Source organism: Pyrus communis, chromosome 16, assembly GCF_041283825.1.
Source record: "Pyrus communis isolate YQ-2024b chromosome 16, ASM4128382v1, whole genome shotgun sequence".
Taxonomy (NCBI): Eukaryota; Viridiplantae; Streptophyta; class Magnoliopsida; order Rosales; family Rosaceae; genus Pyrus; species Pyrus communis.
This window is the reverse complement of record NC_142580.1, coordinates 595,988-606,060: the sequence shown is the minus strand read 5'-3', so window position 1 is coordinate 606,060 and position 10,073 is coordinate 595,988. Positions and strand designations below refer to the sequence as shown.

Sequence of the window (10,073 nt, the reverse complement as noted above, 5' to 3'; positions counted from 1 at the left end):
TGACACGTGGCGCAACGATAACGGTTAAATATCTTATCCGAAATTACAATTAAAATTATTTTGTATTATTTTATAAATAAAAAAATACTAATATTTTATTGCCTAGTGCCATGACTATTGAAGTGTAACGGTGGAGATGCAAAAGACGATTATTGCTCATTAAGGGCAGTTACTGTTCACTAGGTGGATATAATAGTGAATAGCCTGGAGAGAGAGCTCCAACGCTAGAGTTGCTCTTAATGCATTAAATTTCAAATAAATGAAAAAAAAAATCATAAATTGGAATGAATGATTCACTTTAAAATATGTTGAAAGAAAAAATAAAAAAAATGAAAAAATTGTCATCAACTTTGAAATAGAAGATAGATTACTCAGGAAAAAAAAAATCTCATGTATTCTAATTCTTCTTAAAATGATAGGAATCTAGAAGAGAGAATTTCAGTTGTGTCAAAACTCCTCTCAAAAGAAATGTTATCCTCTTCTTCAATATTCATGGAACTTAGAAGCTTGTCTATTTTGTTCAAATCATGCAGACAGGACGAGGCGATATACAACGTGGCGCAGGATATTCACGAGTGAAGTAAAGTGATCACTGCCACTGGACTGGCGAAGAAAATAAGACGTTTGACAGCTCAATGGAGCATGGATTGCCGACATGATATGTGAACAGAGAGCAGAAAAGAATATGTCAAGGGCCTCTCTGAAAGTGAGATCTTTTTGGGATATTTTAAGAAAAGAACTTTTTACTCTCCTAATCTCACTCTTTTATATTATTGTATTTGAATAGTTAAGTCATTTTAACATTTTATATTAATTTTTTATAAAAATAATAAGATAAAAAATAATGTGTGAGAAGAAGATAGAAGGGAATAAGAATAGGAGGAGGAGAATCCTCCTTGTATTTTAACACTTCAAATTTAGAAAGTTTTAACGAAAAACTCACGGTACTGTTTACTTTAATGAAAAATCACATTTTTACACTAAAAAATTAATCATTGTACTCTTTATTTTATTTTTATCATTAAAACTTAAAATTTTCATACATTTTTATTAGTTTTTCTCAAAATTTAACCCCAACTATCGTACCAACATATAAAATAGGATAAATTGTATTCTATCACCTCAAGTTTGAGATTTATTATAACTTCATACAACATCTTTAAAAAATTTTACTTTCATACCTCACGTACTATTTTATTTCAATATAATACATCCGTTACATTTTTCATATATTAGTCCGTGAAGAGCTGATGTGGCTGCTAAATTTATGCTGGAAAAAAAATAATTTTTTATACATTAAAAATATTATAATATTAACCCTATAAAAAATTTTAAAAAATAAATAAATAACAACCCAGAAGCCCATCCCCCCGAACCCTCTCCCTCTCCTCCACTCTCTTCACCTCCCCTCCCTGCTCTCTCCCCAGAGACCCACCAACCCATTCATCCTCGTTCGTCGTCTCTCCCCTTTTACCCCTCCCTTCCCAACCCACTCCCCTACCGCCACCCCGATCCGACCCATTTCAACTCATCCCTCACCTCTCCACCTTCACCTCTCTGGTCCTGTTCGACCCGCTCACAACGAGGATAATCCTAATCTCACAGCCAAACAATTGTTGCTCCGCCTCTCCAGGCTGTCCGCGCCCATTGTTCTTGAATCTGGTTTATATATCCAGTTTTTTATTATTTTTTTGATTGGGTTTCCGCCGAATTGGGTTTTTTATTTGGGATTGTTTGAATTGGGGTTTTTTATATGGTTTTAATTTGGACTCTTACCTTCGCCGGCCTCCATTTTTTGATTTTTGATATTTTTATTTTTTGGGATTGAAGTTGGGTTGGGTTGGGTGCAGGTTGATATGGGGAGAGAGATAAGGGAGGGGAGGGGAGGTGAAGAGAGTGGAAGAGAGGGAGAAGATAAGACATAGATGTGTGGGGGGCTTCCGGTGGAGGGGGGGTGTTGCAGGGGAGGTGGGGGTGGGGTGGGAGGGTTGCGGGGGAGGTGGGAGTGGGGTGGGATGGGGTGAGTTTCTGGGTTGGTTTGTGTTTTTTTATTTTTTATTTTTATTTTCTTTAAATAGGGTAAATTATTATAATTTTTTTTTTTTTAATTAGTAACGTTTAATTTTCTCGATAGTTCTGAATGGCACAGCACCGATCTGGCAGCTCCACAACAAGTCTATATAACTGGGCTTGCAAGGTCACTAATCTTCACATCGATCTAACTCATACAGTATATTTCATATATAGAAAGATGGAGCGTTTTTCGACTGCCTTTGTCTTTGTTCTTCTTTTGGGGGCTACAGGTAACCTAAATATATGCATATTCTTCTCCAGCTAAATTGCCTCTTGTTAACTGTTTAATAACCATAATTGGCAGGGATAATGGGACCAATGCTTGTGGAGGGTAGGACCTGTGAGGCTCACAGCCGCAAGTTCAAGGGACACTGCCATAGTAAAAGCAACTGTGCATCTGTTTGCCAGACTGAGGGCTTTCAGGGAGGCCATTGTCATGGCATTCGCCGTAGATGCTTCTGCACTAAACATTGTTAATTAGCTATCAAATAATAATGAGATGATCACCATTATCATACATGTATGATATATATGTGTGACATGTGGGGGTATTAAGACTAAATAATCGCTTAATTATCATTCCGTGCATGCTTGTGTGCTACTAGAATAAATTAATAACCCAATCTTTCACAGTTGGGTTATCATTAATTGTTCTTTTGTTCTTGTTTATTAAGTAAAAAACTATCACCGCGTGAGTTACCTTGTAATCTCTTGTGGATATGTTCATTTTATGTAACTTCCATATTTCAGAACGTCTTCGTAAAATACCCTACCGTTCGCAATGCAACAAATGATGAGTTTCTCGGTCTTTTTAACTGAGATATGGTGCTCTATCTGGAGAGATCTCTCTGTACCAGGATCATGGTTTATTACACCAAGTGAAATAATACATCTGGTTGAAAATTTCAAAAAAAAAAAAAAAAAAAAATCAATTAATTGTATAAAGAAATTTAATGTACCGAATTTTGTTCTTGACAGATTAAAAAATTTCTCCTGCAAAAGCAGAATGAGAACATTAGTTTGACCTTATTATACAAGAATGAGCCAAAGGTCATTGGCCTGCCACGTCTTTAAGAGATGAGGTTAGATAAGGGATAAATTTTCATTAAAAGCGAACATTATCAAAAACTTTTAATTAAGATTTTCTTGCAATAATTTAAGATTTGCTTAACTTTTATGACAATAGTAGCTAGTTTGGCGCTTTTTTTTTTAAATTCTGCACACTTATTTTAATTATGACCTTTGGTCAGAAATTATTTTCGAGATAATTTTTTGCAATGACCTAGCCAGCCTTAATAAGAGTGTAACATCAAGATTGGTGTCACGTTAGCAGTCTGCAACAACAAGATTGACGGATCTAAACTTTTGGCACTTGTGCTACTACCGGTAGTGTTTGTGGTAATCAATTCAGAGATTACTATTAACTGATTCTTGTAAAAAGAAGAGAAAAAAAAAACTTCAATTCTATGTTTATTGGAATACTTTTAGACTGATCTCCTTCTCTCTCGTACTAAATAATGAATTAAATTCAAGCTTTTCGATTCTCCAACAATCTTACAGGTTATGATTTTGAAGATGGCTAAACCCTAAACTATAAAGCCCGACTAGCTATAACATGTTCATGATCAAGTTAATTGATGAGTCTGATGACTACCATTGGAGCGGCGAAGAAAGGAAGCATTTTTCACAGCACTGTAAAACTTGGATTAATTGTCGTCATGTGGGGGAAAAAGGGCAGTGGTCCCTCCTGATCTCTCCCATTAAAACCACACAATTAATTATGTTCGATTTTTAAAATTTAATTTAACAACTACAAATAAAATATTATTTTAAAAATTATAATAATTTTATTTGTTATATCAAAATTTAAATATCGAAATTAATTAATTGTGGGATTTTAATGAGAAAGATCCGAAAAGAAAAAGGGCAGAGAAAGACATGTCACTGCTGCAAGTACTGACTCACTCATTCATTTGAGCACAGAAATATGCATGGCTCCTATTATTTCACTCTTTCTTTATCGTCGTTTATTTGTGAACGGCATGGCCCAATCACATCAGTAATATTACTCAGCAGATGCACATATCTTATCTTCTCGGGCAAAGGGATCTGGAGATTCGATCTTTTAAATTTGATCTAACGGTTATAATTATTATAAATTTTAAAAATCTTTATACTTGTAACCATTAGATCAAATTTTAAGAATCCGAATCTCTAAATTTATAAGATTTGGTAGAAAAGATCGGGAAATGATCTTTTCCCATCTTCTCAATCACCAGTCTATATAAGGGCTGCTAGGTTCCGACTATGGACACATAAATTATATAAGATGGAGCGTTCCATGCGTCTATTTCCAACCGCCCTCGTCTTCCTGCTGCTTTTGGTGGCCACCGGTAATATTTCTTTTCCCTCGATCTTGTCAATAACCTCGTCGCTATTATATAATATTTACGATTTTAAGCATGCATATTAACTATTTATTGTTTGGAATAATTGTTTAAAGGGACGATGGTTGCTGAGGGTAGGACCTGCGAGTCTCAGAGTAACCGTTTCAAAGGAACCTGCGTGAGTAAAAGTAACTGTGCTTCTGTTTGCCAAACTGAGGGCTTCCCCGGGGGCAATTGCCGTGGCTTACGCCGTAGATGCTTTTGCACTAGACATTGTTAATTAGCTAATTAATTAAGCTAGTGATGAGCTGATCACTTATCACTTAATTATCCGTGGGTGCATGGACGTAGGTACTTTGGTACGAGTGTGGAACTAGCTAGAATAAGCTAATGGCCCAATTCACAGTTGGGTTGTTAACATCGTATCCCTGTTGTGGTTCTTAATGTTCTTGTTTGTTAAGTACCACCGTCGTGAGTTATTTCGTAACGTCGTACTATGTAACTTCTATATTTGTCAACGAATTTGAATATTTCTAATGCCCTACTTTTGAAATGCAATTAATCATCATTTTCTCAAGAGTTCTGCTTTAAGATTCATTTTATTAGGCTTAGCTAAATTAGCTAAAGCAACTTAATCTTCCTCTACACCTAATGTTCAAATCATGATCTATAATTTATGTTAATTTGGTATACACATACTAAAACCTGTGTAAAAAAATCGTTTTGTTAAATGGTCCTTTTAAGTGAGATATTTGTCGCTTCATTTACATATAAAAATGTGAATAATAAGTCAAAATGTGCCTAAAATCCAAATATTCATTTAAAAGTAAAAGTTAAGTGTGCTTGAAAAAGAGACCATAATATGCACAGAAAAATGTAAGGCGGAGAACTTTGTCATCAAAAATAGGAATTTGGCTTATGGTGCTTCTTAAGCTGAAAATTTCAACTTTTTATTTTGAGTATGAAGCTACCTCTCTTTGCGGAGAAGAATCCTTTTTAATCTGCCCTTGATCCCTATATAATAAGTCATACACAAACACATAAATCAAGCACACATTCACATACACACAAATAAAAATGGAGCCTTCAATGCGTCTTGTTTCTGCCACCTTCGTTCTTATCTTGCTTTTGGCCACTACAGGTAATTATATCTCTTTTTGTTAATTAATTTCTTATGATGTTTTGAATAAAGCATCTTATTCAACAACAACAAAAAATGATCTTTATGCTTGATGAAATTGGATTTGATAGAGATGGGGCCAATGGGTGTTGAGGCAAAGTCCAAGTCAAGCAAGGAAGTTGAGAAAAGGACCTGTGAGGCTGCGAGCGGCAAGTTCAAGGGGATGTGCTTTTCGTCTAACAACTGTGCAAACACCTGCGCAAGAGAGAAGTTCGATGGAGGCAAATGCAAGGGCTTCCGCCGTAGATGCATGTGCACCAAAAAGTGCTAATTGATTTGTTAAAAGAAATGTAAGCTGTATATGGATCATACTTGAGTAATGAGATCGATTGATATGATTCTGTATTCATTTTTGCTAATAAATTGAATGATCATGCATGGATCATTATTCTTATATCTTGTGTAGTGTTTTCACAGCACCTTACATATTTTTAATTATCTATTATCTCATATCCTTTTCTACGGGGTTGTTATTAATATTCCAGACATAATCACAAACACCTCTTTCGATTATTGACTTTTGATCAAGAAAAAGTGTAAGATAATTATTGTGGAATGCTCATAGCGAAACTTATTTTTCTCTGTTTTGACGAGGAATTTGTTGAAAAAGAAATCCAGTAAGTGTGAATTCAACACATTAGTTTGTATCACCATGATTGTTAAGTCACATTGTCGATGTGAGATGGAACTTTTTGTTCAAAGCTTCGGTTGTATTAAGTTCTTTCGACTCTTCAACCAGTAATAATATGTAGGACAAGGGGAGATTGATGCGCCAGAAAATATTAGGAAAAGGGTTCGAAGTTGCTTAAGCATCTTTTAAGGAAAGACTTAATATTTTTATTTTATTTTAGAAGAAATAGTTCTTTAAGATAATATTTTCTTGATAACATTTTAAAACACTTTCATATTTAAATGACGAAAAAGGGCGACCTTAAGCCAATAATAAGGCTCTCCGATTTGCGAAAGTCGGAGGGACGAGAAAGTCTATCGTACATAATCTTACCATTACTTTGCAAAAAGACTGCTTCCACAACTCGAACCCATGACCTTTTAGTCATATTTTAAAAGACTATTCCACATATTTTTTTATAAACACTTTCATATTTTCTCCCACTTCTGTGTGGTATTGCTATAGTATGCATTTAAAAAAAATTATATTTATTAATAATATCATTGCAAGTTTCTAACCCTAAGTTTGAAATCTTAACTGTTATAAGCTTGTTAAAAAGGTGTTATGTATATGTAACTAAAAAAGTGGAATGGAATTTGTAGATGGAAATTAAATCATATATACAGCACTCGCATTAACCTTTTTATATAGGTTTTTATTTTTTTGGTGTACCTTTCATTAATGGGGACCAAGAAAGAAATAATGAAATTGATCAAGGGGAAGTGTACTATATTATGGTTTTGTTAAAAAGGTCTTATGTATATGAAAATGGTAGTGTTATCCACACGTCACTTTTTATTTATGTTACATATTTATTAATTTTTGTCTATTAATCTTTTTTAATGACATTCGATCCGAAGACTAAAATTAAGAGGAAAATGTGAGAGGTAAAAATGTGTGAATAACATCACCCAAATGTAAAAATGTACGTAGGTTATTGTAACCTAAATTATGAAGCTGAAAGTTAGTTCACAAAAATAGGAAGTTGGTTTGTGGTGCCTCTTTAAGTTGGAAATTTTCGACTGCTTATTTTGGCTATGGAGCTAAGCTTCGTTTTCGGAGATGGATCTTCTTTACCTATATAAGCCATGCATGGTTATAGTTCTTTGCATTAGCAAAATCTGCTGTTTATTTCATACACAAGCACACACGCACAGATCAAGCACACACTCACATATACACGTACACACAAATCAAAGATGGAGCCCTCAATGCGTTTTGTTTCAGCTACCTTCATTCTCATCCTACTTTTAGCCACTATTGGTATGAAAGAATCAATTGTGCTTATATACGCTTTTGCCTTTTACTTTAAATACGTACAATTTTTTTATTGAAAATGAAGTACTTCCACTTTCACGACCCAAAAGTGTTTTATAAATTTTTCTATTAGACATAATTAGAAGCGTATTTTATTGTGAGAAGGTACTTTTAACCTTCCATAAACAATCTCAAACTTATCTCTTTTCTTATTTAATATGATCTTAACTAAAGATTGATGTCATTTTAATGAGTTGGAATTTGACAGAGATGGGGCCAATGGCCGTTGAGGGAAGGAGTGGCATGACTAGCAAGGGAGCAGCTGAGAAAAAGACGTGCGATTCTCATCCGAGTAGCAAGTTCAAGGGAGTGTGCTTCTTCACAAACAACTGCGTAGACACCTGCAAATTAGAGGGCTCCAGTGGAGGACAATGCCGTGGCTTCCGCCGTATATGCATATGCACCAAACAATGCTAATTTCTTGTATAATATTTTTTAATCTGTGTGGAAGAGATGAGCCTGTGGGCTGTGCTTGTGTAATGAGAGAGATTTATTGAACCCTCTATAAATTGGGTTCGCTTATGCTAATTAATTAATTAAATCACCCTGTTCCGACATGGTTTCAGTCTTTATTGCTCCTCGTGTTTCTTGACATTCTTCTGTTGTGCTTATAGATGTTTTTATTCATTTTAGATACACAAAACTAAGTGGGTTCGATAATATAATGAGTTATGCGTGTCTACATATTGGGAAATTTGAAAATAAGAGAAAAAATGAACGTGTATGAGATCAAGTGGCCCCTAATGAATCTAAATCATGGGTTTTCATGTATCGAATTACAAATTGTCATGTAAAACTCACATGTTTCTTTATTTTGTGTATTGGTAAACATTTAAGAAATCATGAATTAGAATATGCAGATGAAAAGTTATATGAAATTTCGAAAATGTTGCATTGCACCTTTGAAGCTAGTTGCTTAAGCATAAAATTAAATTGGGATGCTAGTAAAAAAACAGATTCCTTTTTAATTTCGAAAAGGTGAGCAACCTTCTCATTTAAACGTTCTCCATCTATTTTCTCAATTTTTTTTAATGATTCTGCAAGGTTTCTTGATAATTGAAAGTTCAAAATTGTCTATTTCTAGGTCACCAACTAATCTAAATTTTCTCCAATATGAGTCTCTTTCTCTGATGCCCTATGATCCAAGAAAATTATGGTCACTTATTGTTCGATACTAATCCGGAAGTGGAGAAGAAAGTAAACCAACAAAAAAATTTCTTCTTTTTGTTACATGGGCCATACAAACAAATGTTACAAGGCCCTAATTACACCAAGGAAAATGAAGTTCGCTCGAAGCCCATTAAGAGAACACGGCGTTCGTGCTAGGGAAACAAAAAAACCGCGGGCGGGAATTACAGAAAAAATAAAAAGAGAAGGAGAGAAAAAAAAAACGGGGCCGGAATCTCAATTGAGGCGCCGCCGCCGATTGTGTTGTGTTGTGTTAGGTTAGGAATGAATCGGAAATTTGGGGGAGGGAGGCCGCCAACGGGCACTCCATCTCTGGCTTGGTCCTCCGTCGTCGTTGTGGCTTCTCTTCTCGCAGGGGCCTCCGTCGTCCACAATCTCTACAAGCCTGATCTAGTACGACCTCTCTCCTCTGTCCTCTTTCACTTTCTCATTCTCTGTCACTGTCTCACACACGAAACCAATGATATATGCCTTTAATATATGTTATTAATTTGACTCTGAATATTTGCACGCAAGGTGTTCGACGAAATGTTTCACTCACCTCGCTGTGCGTTTTGTGCAGACGCTGCCTCCTGTGGACGCCGTTACTGGAACTAACAGCAAGCAACCAGAGAGAGAATGAATGGATCAGTTCTTCTTGGTTCTTCTGCTTTGCCAATTGAAATGGTTTTTGCTACAAAAATTTGGGGATTTGTACTATCGTTCGTGGCCAATGTGGTGAAGAACTTGAATTATTTCCTTTAGTTTTGTCAATGTATTTTATTCTTTTAATCTTAATGCACATTTTCTTCCAATAATACGGATAATTATTGTGCGAGTTAATAAGAGGAGCCACCGTGACAGTGTGTTTCGTGATCATTGGTTGCATGTGGATGTAGCACATTTGATTTGACTTTCTGTGTAATAAAATTTAGAATTCAAAACGAAAAATGATTTTTGAACTCTCGTTCTGTCTCTGCACTCTCTTTTAACTGAATTAATCAGTAGTGAATTAAGAGATAGAAACAAATTAAAGAAGTGCATGGTGATAAAAGGAGTGTGGAAATCGTTTTCCAGTCAAAATTATTCTAATTTTTAACTTCTTTGCATTTGCTAGACATCAAAATACCTAAAAGATAAAAAAATCATGTTAATTGAGAAGTTAGTTAATTTCATACTCACCGCTCTTTTCTCCTATATTCTTGATGTAACAACCCGTCTCAAAATTTCACGATTTTTATAATTTTAAGTGTGAATTTACGAAAATGTCATTTAAGGC

The 10,073-nt window shown here is 34.9% G+C and overlaps 3 protein-coding genes and 2 long non-coding RNA genes across 5 annotated transcripts; all 5 read left to right on the top strand.

Moving 5' to 3' along the window:
- The first annotated feature begins 1,318 nt into the window (after positions 1 to 1,318).
- LOC137732259 (uncharacterized) lies at positions 1,319 to 2,590 on the top strand. Its single transcript, XR_015957945.1, has 2 exons — positions 1,319 to 2,303; positions 2,378 to 2,590. It is a non-coding gene; the product is annotated as an uncharacterized LOC137732259 (long non-coding RNA).
- A 1,716-nt stretch (positions 2,591 to 4,306) lies between these two features.
- LOC137732258 (defensin Ec-AMP-D2) lies at positions 4,307 to 5,037 on the top strand. The gene is made up of 2 exons (XM_068471564.2): positions 4,307 to 4,466; positions 4,577 to 5,037. The coding sequence occupies exons 1-2, from the start codon at positions 4,403 to 4,405 to the stop codon at positions 4,738 to 4,740; spliced, it is 228 nt and encodes a 75-aa protein (XP_068327665.1). The 5' UTR covers positions 4,307 to 4,402; the 3' UTR covers positions 4,741 to 5,037.
- Positions 5,038 to 5,398: 361 nt separating this feature from the next.
- Positions 5,399 to 6,034, top strand: LOC148689793 (defensin-like protein 1). Its single transcript, XM_088688104.1, has 2 exons — positions 5,399 to 5,601; positions 5,712 to 6,034. The coding sequence occupies exons 1-2, from the start codon at positions 5,538 to 5,540 to the stop codon at positions 5,909 to 5,911; spliced, it is 264 nt and encodes an 87-aa protein (XP_088544230.1). The 5' UTR covers positions 5,399 to 5,537; the 3' UTR covers positions 5,912 to 6,034.
- A 1,373-nt stretch (positions 6,035 to 7,407) lies between these two features.
- Positions 7,408 to 8,199, top strand: LOC148689792 (defensin-like protein 1). Its single transcript, XM_088688148.1, has 2 exons — positions 7,408 to 7,573; positions 7,836 to 8,199. The coding sequence occupies exons 1-2, from the start codon at positions 7,510 to 7,512 to the stop codon at positions 8,042 to 8,044; spliced, it is 273 nt and encodes a 90-aa protein (XP_088544274.1). The 5' UTR covers positions 7,408 to 7,509; the 3' UTR covers positions 8,045 to 8,199.
- Positions 8,200 to 8,832: 633 nt separating this feature from the next.
- On the top strand, positions 8,833 to 9,670 carry LOC148689791 (uncharacterized). Its single transcript, XR_015957631.1, has 2 exons — positions 8,833 to 9,208; positions 9,378 to 9,670. It is a non-coding gene; the product is annotated as an uncharacterized LOC148689791 (long non-coding RNA).
- Positions 9,671 to 10,073: the final 403 nt, after the last annotated feature.

Excerpts from the sequence above, each read along its gene's own strand:
- LOC137732258 (XM_068471564.2), top strand. The coding sequence starts at position 4,403 with ATGGAGCGTTCCATGCGTCTATTTCCAACCGCCCTCGTCTTCCTGCTG. Across the intron at positions 4,467-4,576 it reads GCTGCTTTTGGTGGCCACCG|GGACGATGGTTGCTGAGGGT; the intron begins GTAATATTTCTT and ends AATTGTTTAAAG.
- LOC148689793 (XM_088688104.1), top strand. The coding sequence starts at position 5,538 with ATGGAGCCTTCAATGCGTCTTGTTTCTGCCACCTTCGTTCTTATCTTG. Across the intron at positions 5,602-5,711 it reads CTTGCTTTTGGCCACTACAG|AGATGGGGCCAATGGGTGTT; the intron begins GTAATTATATCT and ends TGGATTTGATAG.
- LOC148689792 (XM_088688148.1), top strand. The coding sequence starts at position 7,510 with ATGGAGCCCTCAATGCGTTTTGTTTCAGCTACCTTCATTCTCATCCTA. Across the intron at positions 7,574-7,835 it reads CCTACTTTTAGCCACTATTG|AGATGGGGCCAATGGCCGTT; the intron begins GTATGAAAGAAT and ends GGAATTTGACAG.